This window comes from Pseudophryne corroboree, chromosome 3 (assembly GCF_028390025.1).
Source record: "Pseudophryne corroboree isolate aPseCor3 chromosome 3, aPseCor3.hap2, whole genome shotgun sequence".
NCBI lineage: Eukaryota > Metazoa > Chordata > Amphibia > Anura > Myobatrachidae > Pseudophryne > Pseudophryne corroboree.
In genome coordinates, this window is record NC_086446.1 from 219,739,975 (window position 1) to 219,763,392 (window position 23,418).

At 40.9% G+C, this 23,418-nt stretch overlaps 1 protein-coding gene across 4 annotated transcripts in view; it reads left to right on the forward strand.

The window, feature by feature from the left end:
- The window catches only part of LDB3 (LIM domain binding 3), a 256,017-nt gene that overhangs the window by 69,949 nt on the left and 162,650 nt on the right, over window positions 1-23,418 (forward strand). For all 4 annotated transcript variants that reach the window (XM_063958827.1, XM_063958824.1, XM_063958826.1 and 1 more), the window contains exons 3-4: window positions 1,850-2,001; window positions 14,661-14,736. In XM_063958827.1, the coding sequence (XP_063814897.1) occupies window positions 1,850-2,001; window positions 14,661-14,736 (228 nt within the window). The remainder of the gene's footprint in view (window positions 1-1,849; window positions 2,002-14,660; window positions 14,737-23,418) is intronic.

A 23,418-nucleotide genomic window follows, 5' to 3' on the forward strand; every position in this document is an offset into this window, starting at 1 on the left:
ATCCCACCCGGTAAGAGAAACGTGTCCTTACCGGGTGGGATCCGGCATTTGGTCTCCTTTGATGGCTTTCCAACCCGGCAATATACCGGGTCGGTTGCCATAGCAGTGGGGGGGGGGGCGCAGCAGCAGCAGGGGCGGCGGTGGAGGCGGCGCTGGGAGATGAGCTCATCTCCTGCTCCGCCTCTCCCTATGCTGTGAATGTGAACCATGTCGCATCGACGCGGCTCCCATTCACACTGTGCCTGACCCAGTATTCAACCCGGGTATAATCCTTCTTTTATACCGGATTGAATTACTGGGTCAGGCGACCCGCTAATTCGCCGAAAGTGCTTTCACATCGCACACTGACCCGTGTCGACACGGCAATATGCCGTGTCGATACCGGGTTATTTGTGCGATGTGAAAGGGGTATTAGTATATCTGCCCACAATATGAAATCTGGCACCTTACTCACTCTGCCTTATGCTTAAAGTGTGAGCCCACTGGCAGTTGTCCTAAGGATGACAATTTCATACACTATGCCTTCTACTAGAAAATGCAAATTACGGGGTAAATTTACTTAGATGGGAGTTCTATTTAAGATGGGATGTTGTTCAACCAGATTCCAGGTAATATCTTCTAGAAGGTGCTAGATAAATGAGAAGTAGAATCTGATTGGTTGCTATGGGCAACATCCCATCTTAGTAAATTTACCCCTACTTGTTTTTCTGATCAAGGGAGATATGCATATCAAACCTTTGAGAGATATGGAGACATTGCCAATAGCAATAATCAGCTTCTAGTATGGTGGCCAATCCCAGACTATTTTTTCAATCCCAGGAATCGGACTGAAAAATTATCAATCTCTGGATTCCCGGGATTGGTTCCTTTTCAATGTCTGTCAAACCGCCCGTCCCCACCCTGCCCAGTGTACATGTCTTACCCTCATCTGTATGGGTGGGAGGGTGGGTTCATCTCCTACAAGGTGCGGGCCAGTGCAGGCGCTGAGTTTCGTGCAGCGGGCGGCTGTGCAGCGTGACCTCTGACTTCATGTCATGCTGCACAGTATGCACAGTCGGCGGCAGGGGGAGATAAGCAGGGAGAGCCGGGCAGCGTATGAGCCTCCTGAGGACACTCAATGCTGCCTTGCATTGAAAAATCAAGGGGTATTGAAATCCCCAGGATTGGAAGCCCCAATCCCAGGATTGAATCCCGGACAATTTTTGGCCAAAATCCCAGGATCCTGCTGATCCCGATCCCGGGATTAGCCACCATAGCTTCTAGCTATCATTTATCTAGGACAGTCCAGAAAATGACAGAACAGCTGATTGGTTGCTATGGGCAACTTCTCCACTTTAACTCTTTTGAAGATTTGACATATCTTCCCTCACGTAACAGAGAGACATACAGTATGTGGGAAAGGGACTGAGAGAACAGAGCTGGGGAAAGACATAATGTTACAGATGAAGAGAGGGGGAGAAGGGGATCAGGAGTGAAGCGATGAGGGAGAGAGAAAGGGGAAAAGAAAGAGAATGGGGCTGAGAGGAAATCAGAAATACAATCTGTTGTCCTGCATCTAAACTGGTATAAAATAGTTCAATTTTTTATGGTCAGAATCAGGTGATTCATCTGGGAAATGTCTAGATTGTTATTTATGATGGAATTGTCATGGTTTGAAAACGTGTCTAATGTAATAAGAAGTGTTATATAGAAAAGTATGAGCACTTAAAGTAGCCATGGCCAGAATAAAAGGAAAATATGTCTTACATTTACAATATATGTGGCTATTTCCCTATTTAATGCACTTACAATAAAAAGCTATTTTCTTAACATTGTGTGATCTAATACTGTAATTCTAACCTTTCACCAGGTAACTCCGGGCAGTAAAGCTGCACAATCCAATGTAAATCAGGGGGACCTGGTGGTGGCTATCGATGGAGTAAGCACAGACAGCATGACACACTTAGACGCCCAGAACAAGATCAAGTCTGCCAGCTACAACCTGAGCCTCACCCTACAAAAGTAAGTCAGCTGCTTTGGATAAGCATTACTGACAAATACTATGTTATTCAAAATGTTGTACTTTCTAATGCATTTAGAGTCAACGCATGAGATAACACAATCATCTTCTTTACATTTTATTTATGCATTAATAGTACTGAGAGGGAGAGGATGATAGGGTTAGGCTTTAGTGTGTGTGTGGGGGGGGGGGGGGGTAGGCAGCCCTGGGGAGGGTTAGGGTTGGGCTGCGGAGGTGGGAGGGTTAGGGTTAGGCTCCGGGAAGGGGGGGTTAGGTTTAGGCACCACCGGAGACGGTTACGTTGCAAGGGAGGGGGAAAAGGTTAGGGTTAGGCTGTGGGATGAGCGGGTTAGTGTTGGGGGGGGGGGGAGGGGAGGGTATACATACTTACCAGTCCCTTGTCAGGATTCTCTACTTTGGGATGCCAGTGTCGATCATGTGACCGCCGGCATTCCATTCAGGATATCACATGTATCCCCTCCCGGGAATGAGGTGAAATCCTTGTCTTCTCCCAGGTGACATGTAAGGGTGACAAATATTGACACTTTGCCTTCTGAAAGGATTGACCCAATATATGAGAACATATACTGTACTTATTTTCAGACCCTGGTCCCTGACCATTAAATATATCTAATTGAATATGTCAGTAACATACAGTAGGAGACTACAAGCAATCTATGAGGTATTAACATTAATTTAATGTTCCCATTTCAATAATCCTGTCAAGAGAAACCATCTAAAAGTAGCTGGATGCAGCTGCTGTGCGAGAATATGTAAAAGGCACAGGAAGCCTTTTGTGTGAAAAGACTCACACCTATGGCATCTGTGATTTGCTGATGCATCCGAAGAAACAGCATTGGATCACCATAGGGCAGCCGTCGGACATCTGAGTTTACCCAGAATGGCCGTCAGAACTCGGAAAATGTAAACCTTGGCCTTAGCATGCTTACAAAACATGGGGCGACATGCACCATTTTATAAAACACTCCCTATTTCTGCCCACTCACCACCACCAAACAGCCACAGTAGCACTGCATATAATGACTCACGTGTACAGAACTGGTCCTGCTCGTGTGCAATCCACCCATCACTGGGGTTGTACGCCAACCAACAGGCTTGCGCAGAACTCTGAACGAGACCCTTTGTTATTATCTCCCTGCATAAAACGTGGGAAATAGGGAAAAAGTTTGAACTCAAATTGTGTAATTGTAGCTTAATAGTTGGACTCAGCCTATACAAAAAACACCAGTTTACAAAATCTAGGAAATACAACTCAATAGAAAGGACATTGCAACAAAGCTTCAGTAAATGCTTTAAGGTGACTAAAGAATTGTTTTGTGGAAGAAAGATAATGTGCTGAAGTTTATTTAATGCCTTTGTTACCTCTGCATTGCACAGATGTATAGAATGATTTTGTAGTAATTCTTCATTATTTGTGGTTTCTAAAGATAGCTCAAAATGGATTATACAGTAAGGCTGCAGGAAAGTACATTGTATATTATATTCAATTTTATTGCTGCTTCCATTCACATCATGAATTGCGAAACTGTTGATTGTCGAAGACACACACAAAAGCATTACAGGTATAACAATGTGCAATAAAAGGCATTCAACAAAACATTGTCTGTACGGCAATTTATCTGTAAAGTGCATTGCACGCATCTTTTAAAGATACAACACATATAAGCACATATACATCTATCTATCTATCTATCTATCTATCTATCTATCTATCTATCTATCTATCTATCGCATATTGGCCCTCATTCCGAGTTGTTCGCTCGGTATTTTTCATCGCATCGCAGTGAAAATCCGCTTAGTACGCATGCGCAATGTTCGCACTGCGACTGCGCCAAGTAACTTTACTATGAAGATAGTATTTTTACTCACGGCTTTTTCTTCGCTCCGGCGATCGTAATGTGATTGACAGGAAATGGGTGTTACTGGGCGGAAACACGGCGTTTCAGGGGCGTGTGGCTGAAAACGCTACCGTTTCCGGAAAAAACGCAGGAGTGGCCGGAGAAACGGTGGGAGTGCCTGGGCGAACGCTGGGTGTGTTTGTGACGTCAACCAGGAACGACAAGCACTGAACTGATCGCACAGGCAGAGTAAGTCTGGAGCTACTCTGAAACTGCTAAGTAGTTAGTAATCGCAATATTGCGAATACATCGGTCGCAATTTTAAGAAGCTAAGATTCACTCCCAGTAGGCGGCGGCTTAGCGTGTGTAACTCTGCTAAATTCGCCTTGCGACCGATCAACTCGGAATGAGGGCCATAGCTATCTATTAAATCTATGTGTGTGTGTATATATGGATATATTTTATATAATTATATAACTTAGTATTTTAGACCCATCGTTTGCCAGGTCGCTAGATTTTTTAAGGCTAAGAAATATAGTACATTTTACACTTAGCCTCCTTTACTTATCTCCCACAAACAGCAAAATACTGTATACCCTGCAAAATAATTTATTCACGTGGAGTTGATAGATTAAATGTAAATGAATTTTCTACACGTGATTGGTACTTCTGTCATGTGTGAGTAATTCATTTGTTCTAACAAGAAATTCACGACCAGTGTACATGATGTATATACTTTAGAAGTAGTGATGAGAGAGACTGCATTGTAAATCTCTCATAAGGTGGCAGAGATGGATCACACCCCTGGCAGGATTTGAATTTACTAACTCAATGAATAAATTGCTGCTGCTGAAAGAGCTGTTTCTTGCCACTGCTACAAATAATAGTGGCAGAGCTTCTTAAATAAATATGTCAACAAAATCAGAGCTCAGTTGGGACTTGGTAATGTTTTAGCATTCACACAATAAAGTTAGTATTCAGGTGCGGATGAGGATAAATAAATTATAGTTTTTTGTCATTATTTGGCTTTTGATAATTCAATAGAGATGTCTAGTCTTCTCAGGACGGGTTCACTACGATATGCCGGCGGTCGGGCTCCCGGCGACCAGCATACCGGCTCCGGGAGCCCGACCGCCGGCTTACCGACAGTGTGGTGAGCGCAAATGAGCCCCTTGCGCGCTCGCTGCGCTCGCCACGCTACGGGCACGGTGGCGCGCTACGCGCGCCACACTATTTTATTCTCCCTCCAGGAGGGTCGTGGACCCCCATGAGGGAGAATAAGTGTCAGTATGCCGGCTGTCGGGCTCCCGGCGCCGGTATGCTGGTTGCCGGGAGCCCGACCGCCGGCATACTGAAGACCACCCCTCAGGACACCAGAGGGCATAGATAGCCAATTTCAATGCCCAATTATTAGTAAGGTCTAAAATAATGGATATTCTTTCTGGGTAGACCCAAGGCAATGGGTGTGGTATGGAAGGTAGATAGTAACTAGGTCGACAGTGTCTAGGTCGACCACTATTGGTCGACAGTAACTAGGTTGACAGGGTCTCTAGGTTGACAGGGTCTTTAGGTCGACATGGTCTAGGTTGACAGGTCAAAAGGTCGACACGTTTTTTTATGGGGGGTTTGTGTAGTTTTCTTCGTAGAGTGACCGGGAACCCCAATTAGTGCACCATGTCCCCTCGCATGGCTCGCTTTGTTCGCCATGCTTCGGGCAAGGTGCCTCGCTCTGCTACCACTGCACTCGGCACAGGTTACCGTTCCCATTTGTAGACCACGTGGATCATTAAGTATGAAAAGGCTCAAAAAAAGAAAAAAATCGTGAAAAACTCATGTCGACCTTTTGACTTGTCGACCTAGAACATGTCGACCTAGAGACCCTGTCGACCTAGAAACCCTGTCGATCTAGTTACTGTCGACCAATAGTGGTCAACCTAGACAGTGTCGACCTAGTTACTGTCGACCTAGAGACCGGATCTCCAAGGCAACTGCCCCAATGGTTTCAGATTTGTATAGAATTCAGACAAACATTGGGCACAACAGTTTCAGTAGATGGGAAAGAGGATTATGTTCATCCTATATTTATAGGCATTTACTTTTAATATAAAATAAGATTAATCAAACAATCAGAGTGCTAGCTGCTTTCTGTAACTGGCCATACTTTACCATGGTTAAATTGCAAAGCTATAATCAGACTACAATGATGTAACATAATCAGTATGCAGTGGATATGGGCTAAAGCTCTATTATACTATTTAAGTGTCAGCTGAGCATATGGCCTCACACACACGTGCTGACCATGCAACTTGTATCTATATTTTGTTTAAATCCAACCTATTCTGGTTGTAATTGTCTAAAATTGGGTCATACAATGTTCAGGGGTTGATCATCTTGGTAAAATTGACCAGTTTGATAAAATCTTATCTAAAACAAACAACACTAAAGTGGCCTGAATATTGCACCTTTTCATGGATAACAAAAAAAGAGACCTCTATTGTCACATCTTGCTAGTGATACATAAATTACAAGGCAAATACATATACACAGAAATCTGGACATACTGTTCTGCCAACATGGTATAAAAAAAAGCTTTGCTTTGCCTTAACAGTTGAAGTACAGTTCTCATAATCCTCAACTACTGTATATGTAAGCAGCAATATGAGGACAGCTATATAAATACATATGGTGCTAAACGATTTGCACTGGGAATCATTTTCGGAGATTGGATTTATAAATGCCACAACAAAATAAAGACAAGATACAGTGTTCAGTATTGACAATAAACACAGCAATTTCTTCACTGAAAGGCTCAACGATTACTAGTAATCAGAAGTTATATAGCTGGGAGTAGACAGTAATGTACTCTACCAATAACCGGGCTTTGTGACGGGAATAATCCATTTCAGGTGTAATTCAGTTTCAAATAAAAGCCAGTTAGTAGTTCTCCATTATTTACCTTAACAATTCTGTTTTGTTGGTTGACCGTCTTAACCCCGATTATATAAAAAACACATCAATGCTTGCTTAAATTAACATGGATTGTGACTATATTATTTAATATAAATAAGTATTAGGATTAGAAAATATTCCCCAACCTCATAGTGAGTATTTACACCTCACAGGTCAGTGTTATTTTGAAACATGTGTACATCTAGGTGAGGACTTCTTCTGCACTGTGGTCTTCTAGCACAAACAAGTCTGGTTTTGAGAATTAACTAATCACGACATACTACAGGTTGAGTTTCCCTTATCCAAAATGCTTGGGACCAGAAGTATTTTGGATATTGGATTTTTCCGTATTTTGGAGTAATTGCATACCATAATGAGATTTCATGGCGATGGGACCTAAGTCTAAGCACAAAATGCATTTATGTTTTATATACACCTTATACACACAGCCTGAAGGTTATTTTAGCCAATATTTTTAATAACTTTGTGTATTAAACAAAGTTTGTGTACATTGAACCATCAGAAAACAAAGGTTTCACTATCTCACTCTCACTCAAAAAATTCTGTATTTCGGAATATTCTGTATTTCGTAATATTTGGATATGGGTTACTCAACCTGTAATGAATTATATACTGTACTATATCACTTGGGAAGTCCTGAAATTATATTCTTTTGCAGGTTTTTTTACAACATGGCAAACCTAAAGCTGCTTTGCCTACAGATGTGGGTAGATTAATACAAAAAAAACTTTACATGGCTGCATAAGATTAAACTAGGGTGCTATTATTGCCTGACCTATATTCGTACCCAGATAAGGGTTACAGGATATAGATTAAACATCAAGTGACATATTCCTCAGTCCATGTACTATACCGTACATTTTATCTTGTCCGTGTGGTGTTGTATACAGTTTATCCAGGAAGACAGAGACTAAATTTAAGGATTAAATGGCTAACCGTAGAATAACTATTAGACAAGCCCTATCCAGGGGTACATTAGAAAGACCAGTGGCTCTGCATTTTTTATTGCAAAATCAGAAACTTTCAAGTTTAAGATGGTGATTGATTGGGTACCACCAACTAGTCTTGGGGGTAATAGTAGTGAAGTTCTTCTGATCTGAAAATGCCAATAGATCCAAAGATTCAACACAATTGCACCAAGAGGTTTAAATGAAATAAACCTGTTTAATGTATTCCTGTAATATATAATATAAAAGTAGGGGAGTATGTGCTACACTAATTCATCCATCTATTGATTCTGTTTTAACTCATTTATTTATATCTTGGATTTTTTGTGTTCTTCCCTGATATGATATAGCCAATGGACATCTAGCTATTACTAATAGTGTATGTATTATATATAGTAATATCACTATAGGAGTTTAGAAGATATATATATATATATATATATATATATATATAGATCCGAAGGCGCTAAAGATTATACATATTCCTAATCTTAACCATCCACAATATGAGGAATGCTTTAAAACATTTTCTTTAAAATTTATTCACAGTGTTAATAAAACAATTTCATTTCACAATGATAAAAGAAAAAATATATCTGTACAATTTCTCAGATATACACTTTTAGGTTTCTTAAAATGACAACCAGTTTAAGTGTGTTTCCTTGTTGTCGTAAATTCAGCATACACCATAATGGTGAAACAAATGAAGGACCCAACGCGTTTCAGCCCCTAGAACTTCTTCAGGGGTACTAGAGCTGGATGTTTTTGTGCATGATAAATAGTGGCTGCTTAATATTTACACTGCAAGTTAAATTTCAGTTTGAACACACCCCAACCAAATATAAATCTCTGCACATCTTACATCTGCCCCACCTGCAGCGCAACATGGTTTTGCCCAGTTGCTTGCTTTTTTGCTTTACATACCAATATGAATCAGGCCCTACAAGTATGTTGGAATGTATAGTTTATTCGACACGCACAATTGTGTGTCCTGCAGTTCTGCGTTGGGGCTTTGTGTCTCTGTTGTAGATACTTGTGGGACATTCCATGTTGTAACACATGTTACACATGTCACACTGCTTCCATTTTTGAAGCTGGGACTTGAGGCTGTTTACTTAAAATATGTGGTCACCTCTTATTGCATTCTATGGAGCACCTTACAGCCAATAGTTCTGTTTCTACCAGCTAAACCTGGAAGGGATGTCTTTCTTAGTCAGATCCTCTATGTATCAATAATATTTAATAACATATAACCCCATATCAATTATAACATTTATAAATAAACATACATAAAAACATAATCTTATAAAAGAAAACATGTAACATAATCACTTAAAATTCTATAGACTAGAACTTGTTTCTCTCCCTCAATGGTATACTAGATAGGTACAGTGCTGCATCATACTATAAATTGAATATTACCACATCTGATGCCCTTCCCATCAATATCCCTCCTACGGCTTTGAAGTCCCTGAAGACACGTTTCCCATTTATTTAGAAGGATTCTTCCTTGTTATTTTTGGGAGTCTCCATCCCTTCTCACATTCAGAATATTCATACTTTTAAGTATGCCCACTTACTGGCTTCCTTAGCCTTTGCTTGGATGAATATCGAGGTCTCTTGGTTGGGCCACCTAGCGGCATTTAAGATGATGCTGTTACCAAGGCTGATGTATTTATTTTGTGTTATCCCTTATGCAATACCCAGTAAATTATTATGTCAGATGAGAAGGTTGATGTTATCATATGTGTGGAAACGTAAACCTCCTAGGTTGGCTTATACCGTCATGACTCGCTCAAAGCCACAGGGGGATCTCACCCTTCCTGATCAAATTAGGTATCATGAGGCCTCTATTCTCTCGCAGTTATGTGACCTATTTCTCCCCCCTCACTCTGCCTTAGTGGGGTGGAATTGGAACGTGGCCTTCTCCAGGATTTCCCCCTCCCTTATCTCCTTTGTTTGCCCCGGAAACTTCGCCCATACTCCCATTATCCCCTTCAGCTGTTCTTGATACCCTGAGAGTTTGGGATCTTAAACACTCAGCTCATTTTGACTTTACCATCCCTACTAGGAAACTTTCTCTTTGGGCATTAGACAAATCACTGCCCCATCTTCACATTTCCTACTGGGTGCGTCTGGGGATCGAGTCCCTTGCAGATCTTTTTTTCCCATCCTCCATTTTATCATTTACTAATCTTAGTGTTACGTTTAATCTAGATCCCCCAGCTTGGTTTTACTATTTTCAATTTAAGCATTGGGCGGATGAAATGGCACTAGTCCCACTGTCTTCCAAGTCCCCCTCAAAAGTGTTTTGAGTAGATTGACTAGATTTTCCTCCCATGGTGCCATATCCTTTTGGTACGGTTTACTGTCATCCCCAGACTCGACGGTCAAGTCTTCTGCTCAGGTAAACTGGGAGACTGACCTCCACCGCACCTTTATCCTCAAACAGTGGCAATCTGTTCACCTCTCCTGTTTCTCCTCATCTAAATGCAACAATCGCGCTGAAATGCATATTAAATTATTATATACTGTAGATTGTTTCTTACGCCTTCTAAATTACATAGGATATATCCTGCTACTTCTTTTGCTGGTGCTTTTGTCATTCTGATGGTACTATCTTTCCCTTTTTTTTAGAATGCCCATTCTGGGTTAAGGTGTTTGCCCTTATACAGCCTCACATTAACCCGAGATCCATCTTTAGCCCTTCTGCATTGGTACCCTAATATTGTCCTCAAATCAGCCTGCTATGTCCCTGGTCACATCCTGATATCCACCAAAGTTACTATTGATCACCACTGAAAATCTCCCTCCCCTGCGCCATTTAAGAGAGTTAATTCCAAAACCCAATTCCATTTTGAAATGGAGACTAGAGAAATTCTTTATTCTTCTGGCCATTGTGAGATGGCTTCTTTGGCATGTATATATCATGGAGAGTAAGGGTGCCCCCCCCCCCCCCCCCCTTCCTCACACAATACGTCACGGAGCCACACTCAGGATAGATCCTAAAATACTAGCTGCTTTTGTATGTAGCCCACTCAAATGCTGAACAGCTTTATTTTTACACTGCCATTTAGATTTCAGTTTGGACACTCCCTTCTCAAATCTAAATCTCACTGTACAGGTTACATCTGCACCCACTGGCAGTGCAGCATGGTTTTGCCATGTTGTTGCTTTTCTCTTTTCTCACAATGAGCCCCTATGTCTGCAGATTGGTGCTAATGAAAGGAGTAACCAATAAACACATTCACTAAGTAACGGCCACATTACAGTTACTGACAGTTGGTATGAGCTCTGACTCCTCCCAGCATCAGTTATATTATTACCTGAATTTTCCCCCACACCTACTGAGCATGTCAGAGACAGGATGGACTGAATTATTATATAGATAGTGGAGCTACTACTGATTTGTGCTTGATCAGAGATTTTTGGTATTCATATAATTTGCTATTATATGACTTTTTGAAAAGACCTTCTTTAAGCAGTAGCTCTTTCCTGGGTATGTGGAAGCAGAAATTTACCAAAGTTTATCTGCTGCCATTTTGATGTGTGGTTTTCACAAACTTGGCAACTGAGGCAAATTGAGTGAATTAACAATTTTAGCAGCAAATCAGGGATTCATGATATATACTGATGACTAGTAATAAAAATTGATGTCTTAAAGTCAGTACACATCTATACAATCCTTGGCCTATTCTCCCGATATTGGGACACCTTGCCATCCAATGTACAGTATATGTTTGTTCGCTGTGCCGATGCAGGAATGTTAGCTGATAAACGTCTTGTAAAGCTTCCGCATCGGTCGGGACCTCGAGGTCGCGTATCATGTGCTGTACATGCAACCTCTGGATCCCCAAAGAGGAGCTGCTAACCCCATCCCACTGCTGCCCCCGCCTCACAGGAGGTCACAGGGGGTCACGAATCATTACACAAACTGGTTGATCAGGAGCGATAGCTAAAGGATTGTATATAGCAATTAAAAATTAAATGTGTATTGTGGCTTTACAATGAAAATATATTTTACTAAAGACTTATTTTACTTAAAACCTATTTTACTTACTACCATAATATGCAACTGTCTCCTAAGAGAACCAGCCAGTGAGCTACATTTTCCTAAAGTGACCAGTAGCCACTAACATAGAAAACTGCTTCTGATTGGCTGCCAGGTTTCAAATCTGTCAGAACAAATTCAATTGTCTTTTTGATCTGTTAAAGGCAATCTTTTTATGTCCATATTTTCTGTGAATTGTGAATGTTATATGAGAATACTATAGAGTATGTGCTGTCATTAGACTGAAAGTATCTCTAGTTGATCATTACACTTTTAATAATATAAAGAGGATGATTTTGAACATTTTAATTTATTGTGATTAAAAGTCTGCACAGTCTTTTAAATGACAAATGACAGTCAATTGGATGTGTTCATTCAACCTCATAAGCAATTGACAGGCAGACTGAGATTCATTAAATGCCAGCTCCTGAAAATATTGCTGGCATAGAGATTAGTTGTCATCTTGATTAGTAGCAGTGACCAGAACTGACCAGCAGTAACCAGAACTGTCAGCATAATATACTGGCTCAGCGATTCCAGAATTTCCACCTTGGAAGAATTGAGTGGGAAAGGTACATTATATAATTAAATATATGGGTTACAAAAATTAATGCAAAAAGGCTGGACAGTGACTAATGCTGTTAATACTGTTTAAACAATACTTCTATAAGCTTCTCTTACACCATTACCATTTATTCATGGACCTTTCATAAAGATAGGCTAAACTGACTTTGATTTTGACCATGTGATATACGTACGTGTAGTAGATATATGTGCAGGCCTTATATCTCTATCTATAGCTACCAGGTCAATTTATATCCGAAGTTCACTGTACGGTTGCTATGATTTAGTAGCATATTAAAATATATACATATAAATCTATCTATCTATTCTATATATAGCTCAAGTATAGTGATTTTACAATGTTCATGGGGAACCTGTCTTTCTTCTATTAGCAATTAAGGAACTCTTCTGCCAGTGACGTAACTATAGAGGGTGCAGGGGATTCAGCTGCTATGGGGCCCGGCGATTTGGGGGATCCACAAATCCCACTGCACCCCATTGTTTATTTTAATTACTGTTGCTGTGCCGGGTTCGGGGCCCAGCAGTGTACTTACTGGTAGGAAGTACATAGGAAAACATAGGGGGGTTTCAGTTTACCAGAAACCCCCCTGCTCTTGGAAAGTGGCTCAAATTATGACAATAACAATGGTGCATAATACAATTACTAGAGCTGCCACCACATCATGCAGTTTAAGGGACAGAGCAGAGCTGCTGCACATGCCCAGTGGTAGCAGCTTCCTCTGCCAGGTTTGCTGCATGTGTGACTCTGAGTCAATCAATGCACTGGACAACAGAGTAGCTACCTGGAAGATACAGCCTATATTATAGAGCATCTATAGTGTTAATTAGTAATACTGTATTCAATACAGTACCCAGTGTATATAAACGAATGTAAACATTAGTCTTTTTATTAAACAGGGTCATTACTAGGTTATTCTACCGCTCCTCCAGATTCCTGCACTTTCCCCAATGTTTTGCAGAGTGGGAGATTGTGGACTACATTTGGAAACCCCCCTCTGTAAATCCTGCGTTGGCTACTGGAGGAGGGCGGTGAAGCTGCTTGTTCTACTGATTCCGGAAGCATGGATGTGCCTGCAGTAGCATGGCTGACGGACACGCACTGATTGTGCTTATTCAGAACCATATCTGTCAGCCGCACACCACCGATGTTGCTACTGCAGGGGAAGCTGCACGTCTGGATTCTCTAGAACAAGTGGCTTCTCCTCCTTACCAGTAAGTACACTGCTGAGCCCCGAATCCGGTGCAGCAGTAGTAAGTAAAAATGAAAAAATGCTGAAAAGTATAATATTAAATAATAATACATTTTAGTGGGTGCAATGGGATTGCCTTTAGGGCCCCCTCAAGCCACCATGCCACATAAAAGCTGCATCCCCTGCACCTTGTATAGTTAGAGGAGCCGGCCATGTTTGTCCATCTATGCCCCTTCCCGTCTATCCATCCAGCCGGCCGTTTATGCCCCCTCCAGTCCATTCACCTGTCCGTCTATGCCCCCATATTTTGCTCTGTCCGCCTATCTGCTCATGCCCCTGTCTATCCATCTGTCTATGCACCTTCCTATCCATCATCTATAAGCCCATATGGTGTTCTATCCGTTCATTTGTCTGTCTATGTATGCCCGCTTCCCTCTGTCCATCTATACCCCCATTTGGTGCTCTGTCTGTTCATCTGTCTGTCTATGCCCCCTCACTTCCATCCATGCCCCATATTGTTTTGTTTGTCCATCTGTCCATCAATGCCGCCAACATCCATCTGTCCTCACATATGGTGCTCTGCCCATCCATCTATCTGTCCATGCCCCCGTCCTTCCATTACCCCGTCCATCCATCTGTCCATCTATGTCTCCACCCCGTCCTCTGCTGTAGTCAAGTAGTGTCTCTCCTGCTCGCTCTTTCTCCCCCACTCTCTCCCCCCTCTCTCCTTAATGCTCTCTCTCGTTACTCTCTCTCCCTGACACTGCCTCTCTCTCTCTCATTCCCTCTTTTCCATCTTTCTCGCTCTCCCTCTCTAACTTGCTCCTCTCTCTTTCTCTCTCTCACCCCTGTGACCCTCTTTCTCTCTCACTCCCCTCTCTCTCCTGCCCCTAAGGCTGGGGAGGTCAGGGGGGGGGTCGGGCCTTCCAAGATTTTGGTATGGGGTCCACAAAGTTCCAGTTATGCCCCTGTATTCTGCTATGTGGTTGGAAAAGTTTGTTGGACAAATCTTGTAACTTTTAATGGACAAAAATCTATGTATTATATTTTTGTAAACAGATCCAAACGTCCAGGACCAGTTCCAACAGCTACACCACGAATGGATTCGCCTATGCCAGTGATCCCTCATCAGAAGGTATTTAATAGAATTTCTTGTCTACAAAAGACTTCTACAAATTGCATATTTCTGCATATGTCATAATTTACCACAAGGTTTTAAATTCATTTGTGGATTGATGTACTGTACTCTCACTAGTGTTTCCGCTCTCTTAATAAAATACAGTAGTGTTAGCAAAGTGTATATTACCTTGGTATCTTAAATGACTTTACTTTAAACTGTTCTATAAAAAAAACTGAATAATTAATGGAATATTGGTCATGAAAGTCTACTAACCTGGGGTCCAGATTTCATATTATTCAACCTGTGATCGGTTTATTCTTGATGCTCAAATTCAATTCAGTCAAGTATTTTTCTGTTCAGACATTAATTAGTTATCATAGTGCAAGCCTGCAAAAATGCATTACACTGTTTATAAATACATATATATATATATATATATATATATATTTTTTTTTTTTTTTGTATTGACAACAGTGTAACGGCAATGCATATATAAAAAATTGAGCACATTACATTATAGCATAAGCATTATACAGCCCTGGTCCAGGAACAATTTCACAAGAAATTACTAAAATAATTTATGTTTAAGCTAGTGAGCATTTTACTTATGTAGTGACTGACAATAGTTTCAAGAAGCCCATCTGATGATAAGACTCTCTACCTTTTGGCTAAGATCAGGTGTAGATGCTCATGTGCACTGTGATCAGGCCATCACCTCTGGCCATGAGGCCAGCTGCATGAGGTCCGAGGTGCTATGTACCTCCAGTTCAGGGTGCCTGAAAAGATACTGGCAATGGAGTTCCACCTTGGCACTCAGTACAGCACACTGTACTAAGCACTTTTTCATCCAGGTAGCACATGTTTTTCTTTGCCCTAGCTTTCTCTCCAGGAGCAGGGATCATTTTTAGATTCACAAGGAGAAGGCTATGGCCCTTATGACACTATATATATATATTTATTTATTTATTTATTCACCTTCACCAGACCTTTCCAAGTTTATTTTTGTATGTATGTCACGTTTTGGAGGGAGACTGAGTGAGACCCTTATTAGCCTCTCTCTCCACTAGTCATCTGAGGCTCTCTTGTTAGAGGAAGAGCTGAAGAATCCATATTTTCGGGGAAGCTTTGCTCAACTCTGTGGAGAAAGGGGCAACCCCAGTCCTTGTGAGAGAGAAACCTGAAAACCCTTGCCCCCTAATTGGCCTTTTGGCTCCAGGTTTCAGGAGATGTCAAAGGGAATGCACTAGCATTGACAATGGGAACCCAAAGATTCCTTTTTCTCCAATGGGCCTTTTGCTTCCTGCGGGATGGGGAAAAATGGGGCCCTTCTTGTTTTGAAGAGGGTCCAAAAACCCAAGCCCCCAGCACAATTTTATCACTGCACTGGGCGATTGGAGCACACACCTTTGGCGCTGATAATATTAAAATAAAAAAAAACTTGACGATAGGATTCCCTACATTAACAGCTAAAAAGAATATATATTGTGCTGACTCTTTATACTGCCAGAGGTTAAAAAGAGGCCAAAAGTGACATTATAGCAAGGATTTTCTTAGAAGTTATACATATAATTAAATTAAATTAATATAATTAATGCACTTCAATAATACATTGTCTGGCAGCAGCAGTTGTGTTTTCTATACACAACAGAAAGAGTTTACTGTATGTTATTCACTTCAAATCTAGTGACATTGAGTGTAGTCTAGCCTTGGTTAGAGTACCCAGTACAATGGGCCAAGAGCTGCAGGAGAGTAAGTACTATGTATTCTCCACTAGAGATTATATATAGCATAATATTACAGATAGAATAAGTGTTATAGTCGCAAAACAAGCTCTTACCATTTTGATCACTAAGCATTATGTTTATAGTTATCATGCCTACGTGTCTGATGGTTACCTGGGTCTTGTGTTCCAAAGATGGCCATGATGTTAATATACTAAAGTAAGGAAACTCATATGTTCCATTTATAAAAGCAATCTCAGTGCCCAAATATACATATGATGCTTAGGAATTATATTAGTTATCTTTTGGCCAAAATCTATCTGGAATAAATAGATATATAAATCAGTACATACAAATGATAAAATGAATACATAAAAACAACTACATATTCACTGTTGATTGTTGACAATTTGACCTCTTCCCAATTTATACCATTAGGTAGTATAAGTTAATGTCCTCAATCTAATCACATTAACACGTTATATTCCAGGTGTAGCTCGTGCAGGATTTGTGCAGTCAGTTCATATTTGGCAATGTGATAAATACTATATTTAATTTCTCTCACCATAATTGGAGGATCTGGTTGAAAAGGAAGACCATTATTTCAAGATTCTGTTTAATTAACATCCATTTTGGAGTTTCTTATTGTTTTCACAGATTTTAGTTAGTGTCAAAGTTTTAAAATATCAGTACCTAAGAAGTATCACTTACTGAATGAAAGTAACAATACTGACACTAATTTCAACAATTTCCATAAAAACAATAGTGCAATAAGCTACCTGGTTTGTAGTTACAGTTTTTAATGGAATCTGGTGTCCTCTGGTATAACCAGTTTTTATTTATTAACATGGTAGAAATTGAAAAATCCTTTCAAGACAGAACAAAGTACTGAGAAAAGTTTGTTAAAAGTGGGTTAACCCTTTATACACTCTTGTATTAGTCTGACCTAAACTGTAAACTGGTGCTATCAGGGATTTAAGGTATTTGCCCATTTTAGACAAATTTTCACATGTAAAACAATATTCAGAGTCAACCGTATGTATTCTATTGCACTGCCATCATTTGTGTGGTGAAAGCAGCCATCATCAGCAGCTCACATCTGCGTGGGGCAGGAGATCAGTCTGAAGTCACCTCTGTATAATTATATCAGCACACTCACAACATGACCAGGGCAAATGCATCATGAAAATGCCAAGTTGCCACCAACCCTGAAACAGACCCATAATGTATATCCTGCAAGAAATAATGAGAATATAGGTCCCAACTGTATCTACAGTATTTGTAAACATGTTTAAGATTCCATCACTTTAAAGGTGACCCTGCCAAATGGATGAGATTAAATCAAATGAGATTATTGTCAATGTTCACCCTCATCCTTCAATCAGGTGATGTGTCCATAGCCATCACAAAGTAGTAGTAGTAGTACTAGTCATCTCATTGATGACTGTTCTAAAAACACTAGAAGAGTAAACAAAAATAATTTCCTGACCCCTATATTGTTTAGAATTTGGACTATTTCATAAGGTGAGAAATCTTCAGTGTTTTCCAAATGGTGGACTCATGAGTATTAACATTAAATAATTACTCTGGCCAAGGGGGGGTCTTTATGACCCCCCATTGTATTTTGTTTCTTGCTCTTTGAGAGCTTTGTTTCTGATTATATTGGTAGCTCTATTAGGCAACTGACCCAATAGTGTAGCCTGCCTGACCCCAAATTAAGACAGAAAGTAAGATGTAAATTGATACAATTACTGGGCTTGTTGGTAAATGCATTTTGAAGATGATTGCTATCAGCCTGTGAGTAATAATTTTCTGCATGCACTAAGATGCCCAAGATATGCCAGTGGTATCTAAGCTGCTCATTACATGTGCCAAATATCCAGATCTCATCTAGTTAGTTCCCATTGTGTTATACCATACCATGGACTGTAACTAGAGAGAAGACATGGCCATATGTGTGTCTGTGTGTGGGGTGGCTATGCCCTGTTGTAAATACATGGGTCAGAAATGTATATGCTAAGCTATGGCCCATATCACCAGACAGACCCATGCCCGACCCAAGCACCTTGTGCCAGCCCTTCTCCTGTTGGTGCCTCTGACCATACCACGGGTATTGGCTGTTCTCTACTTGCACATTATTTGTCTCCCCATAGTTGACGTACTTAGGGCCTGATTCTAAGTTGGGAGTAAAGCAGAAAAAAACAAGTAACTTTTCATGCAGTTATGGCAGACGTAAAATGTGCTGCGAGATTTGATCTGGGATCTGGGAGTGGTATGTCCAAACTGAAATCTAAATTGCTACATACAAAAGCAGTCATTATTTACCCTGCATGGAAATGTAAAAAAAAATATTTGTACCCCTTGCATTTCCACATAGTTTGTCCAGGTGCACAGTTACGTGCTCTTCATTGCTTTACTCCCACCTCAGCATCAGGCCCATAGTCTCTTACGGAGGTCCTCAGAAAACTCTTCATTAGAGCATAATGGGGAAGATGTAAGAACGTGCGCTATGTGCTTTTTGCACATAGAGCATGCTAACTGCCGTTGTTACTGCATCACCAGGATTTATGATGCAGATCCTTAAGGAAAGCAGGTAGTGCATGCTGCAGTTTCAGTGAAGGCTCCCAGATGTATTAAGGCTGGCACAGTGGCTTACAGTTCGGTAAGCCCCCTCTGTCCTTTCGGCTGGTCGGGGCTGGTGGTGCCATTATGCTGCTGATTCGCTACAGTGTTTTGTGTTTTTTTTTTGTCCATAAAATTAACTTTATTGTTTGCCACCACACACATCTCCCAAGCAGCCTCTGACGTCACCCCAACACTTCTCCCTGGGTCTCCTCAATGCCCAGCCTAACCGCACATGTGCCAGCTCACTCCGCAGCGCTCACTGGGAGCTGAGGTGACAGCACATGTGCGCACCCTCAACAAACGGCCCAGGAAGATATCGCCGCAGGGCTGTCATAGTGCATCGCTATGACAGCTGCCCAGTGGGTCATACATTCTGGTGATCTGAGCAAGCAGATCACAGCTAAAAACAAGAGAAGTGACACAGCACTAATAAGGAACGGTAAGGACTGTATAGTACTTCACCAAAACTGTGCTACGAGGAGCAGAACATAATCAATGAAGAAACTAATATTCATTTTTTTGTCCTACAATTCCAGACCTTATGGGCCCTACACACCCGGCGATGTGCCGCCGAGGTGCCCGATGGCCGACGGGTGACCTGGCAGCAAGGGGAGAAGGGACGGGGGGAGTGAAGTTTCTTCACTCCCCCCGTCACCCGCCTCCATAGCAGTGCATGCTAATATGGACGAGATTGTCCATATTGGCATGCATGTATAAGCGACCCAGCACCAATGATGAACGAGTGCGGGCCGCGCATTATTCATCGTTGGTGCCTGCACACTGAACGATATGAACGACTTCTCATTCATTAACGAACGAGAACGTTCATATCGTTCAGTTAGATCTTTAAGTGTGTAGGGCCTATTAGAGTCATTATACTGATTAAATTGCCTGAATATAGAAATTATCGTCTATAGCCTAATACAACAGTTTTCCTTTTCCAGCAAGGATGTGGATATTGGACGAATATGATCAATAATATAACATTGTTTTGTATTTTTTCTTTAACACCTGTTAGGGATCAAATAAAGAAAATAATCCATTTTAGGCCTAATTGATGTAGGGATATAGATTGCACTACAGGGTACACCGCAACATATGAACTGTATATTTATTCTAATTACATCACACATGTTGCTACATTTTAGCCTCTGCTGCAGCATATAGGCACTTACAGCAAAAGTATTAGCATCAGAAAACAAAAAACACTGCACTCTGTAAATTATGTCCTCAACATAACTAAATGTTATTATCTCAGTCGAGAACCGTACAAAATAATTTGCTTGCAAAACATAACTAACAGCTTGAACAGTTGCTTTAAACAGAACCTGAATAAAGACAGCGTGTGATGTATTTGGAAATGCTGCATTGCCTGCTATAATATAATATTGAAGCTGAACTGTGACAAGATTGCTGTGGTTGTCGGTGCATCTAAAGAATGAAATGTTCCTTTTGTCTCCTTTGCATGTTTACTCTGATTGCTGTCGTCTTTATTGGCCTGCATGTATGCTGTTACAGGACCACGCTTTGGAAATAAATGGCAGAACAGTCTACAGTGCTCTATCTAGCCAAACAGCTATGCCACTGGGCAGTGGTCTGACCACCAATGGGACAGTGTCAGGCAACTTCAACAAGCAAGATATCCACCATTCACATAACAGCTCTTTTGTAAAGACCTCATCTCTTAGACCTTCCTTGTCATCTTATTCTGTGGCCTCTGAAACATCTCCCATCAGGCATGATATAGGTCCTAAGCCTGGTCATTTAGTCAATGATGAAAACAATTCCAACAGTCAAGTTAGCCCAGCTAAGAAAGGACTGTATAACAACCCCATTGGCCTTTACTCAGCAGAGACTCTAAATGAAATGGCTGAGATGCATATGTTAAGTCTCAAGGGAAGGGCTTCAGAAGGTTGTCTCCATAGAGGGTACGTAACATAAGGCTTTAGTTTTATTATGATCACTTTAAGTAGAACCTATTCAACATTCACTTTAATAGTTCCTGTTCACCAAGTATTTATATCTGGCACAGTTTAGTAACTTGCATAAGCCCTCTACCTAGTCAATTCCAAAAACTGGTTTGTCTAATTCTTAACTGGCTTAATTTACACTGCAACTGCCATGCGTTGTAAGGCCCTGAGCCATAAGCAGATGCCAGTGGAATTGATGTGGCTATAGGGATGAAAGAGAAGTAGCAAAATAGCTGCAGCTTCCAGTTGCTTCTTGGCTTAATTTGTTTAAAAAAAAAAGTAATTGTTTAACCATATAAAAATGTTGACGCATTTGGTCTTAATCTAGGGTTTTCATACTGACATATGGTTTTGCATTTGACAATAACTGTTGGTGTTGGTGTCTATGTATATATAAATATATGTGTGTGTGTGTGATCAAAATTGTTTTACCTTCCCTGGCATGAGCAATTTGTAACAATGTTAAAATCAAAGCTTTGACCTTTCCAGCTGCCAACCCCACAATGTGGATCATCTATAAAAAGCTGCACATGGCTCAGTCCAGATGATATTTGGCATTTTAAATACTGTGGCTTTACTAAATGTCAGTGTAGGTCAATATTTATTACCTTTTGGGAAGAAGAGGACAGCCTTTCTTAGCATTATGGTAGAATTGTTCATGTCTGTATTCTTTCCAGTGTGAAAAAGAACAATACATAGAAGATGTTTAAGGAAACTAGAGTAGCATCATCTTCTTGGATGGCAAAAAAGTTCTTTAGTGCGGAGTGATTATCTCTATATGTATAGGTAACATAAACCTTAAGTAATTATGAGGAAGATGTATTATATGGAGGCAAGCAGTGGTGGATTTTACCTATGGGCTGCAGTCCCCCCAGTAAAATCTGCCAACCTCAGGAACTGACTAGCAGTGGCAGTGACTTCCCATTGGTAGTACTTCCTGCTAATCGCAACTAGACAGTCAGTCCCACGGGGAGGTGTTTTCACCCCCTGAGACTGCCAATCTGGATTGTGATAGCAGAGGGAGCTCTTCCCATGGGAAGCCTCTCTCCTGCTTAACCAGCCCTATCTGGCTTCTATGGGCTGCAGCTGATGCAGTCCTTAGAAGCCATCCTGTTTAGCAGTTGCCATAAACACTGCTCCCCACTGCTGCCGGGTCTAAGCCTTGTCTCCCAATGACAACATCCAATCATCGGGAGGTCAAGGGACTGCAGACGGAAGGAGATCAGTCATCCCTTGGGTCAGACAGGCGGGCAGCCGCTGCTGGTGGTAAGTGTCAAATATTGTAACTTCAAATGTGTAATGATTTCACTGTCACCATACAATAGTATGAAAATCCTGCAGCTATTGCTTACAAACAATAAGCACACTTCTGTGGCTTATTGTTATTTTGCGTTTCAGCAGAATTAGCTGCAAGTACAGTATGTGTAATGTCCAGCAGTACTTGACTGATGAGAACAACAGCATTGTGTAGATGTCCTCCTGTGCATGAAAACTTTCATGTGCATTGGGGCCATTCAGGAGGCAAGATGCAGCAGGACTTGCAGAGATCGATGGAGGGGGGAATTTTCTCTTAATATATCTCAGCGTTATGGCTTCCTGCTTTGCCTCGATAACAGATGAAGCAGAAAGAGCTTTAGTGGCACGATATTTGCCGCCATAATACATCTCCTCTATACCACTTGATTATCTCCATTGAAAATAAGTAAAAAAGACTTTGCATAGTTGCATTATCAACAGATATGTTTAGTCTGGAAGCAGTGCATTTAACTCCAGAGAGGATTTTATTAGAATGATTTTTCTTGCTCAAGAACAAGTATAAAATAAGATTTATGAATTAAGACTCTAAAGTATCATCATTATCCTGCTGTGGTTCTGGTGATCTTGCCTTACAGAAAGGTTTTGCGGGAAATGTCTATTTTTTTTAATTATGTTAACTAGTTTGCAGATTACTTCTAACAGCACCTGTACTTTAAAAATAGAATGATATATATCAGAGAATAAGATCCTATATACCTGGCACCTGATTCTGTCTGACCTGCGTAATGTCACTGTTATTTATATTCATGGTTCAAAAGGGTACATCTGCTCTAAAACTATGGTTTTAGCACAGATTCGAATCTATGTGGAATGTAAGTAAACAGCACTCTGGTGGTAGCGACGGCCATGCATGTGAACGGTATAACAGCACACCCTTGGAAAGCATAACATTTTTAAATTACACTTCTAGCATAGTGTTTCCTTTGGATCTATTAAATGTATTTTTTGACATTTAGTACTAATAGGGATATATCCTGTACTCAGGGCTGGCTCTACCATTAGGCAGCTTTAGGCGGCTGCCTAGGGGCGCCAGCCACTGGAGGACACCACTGAATTCATCTAGT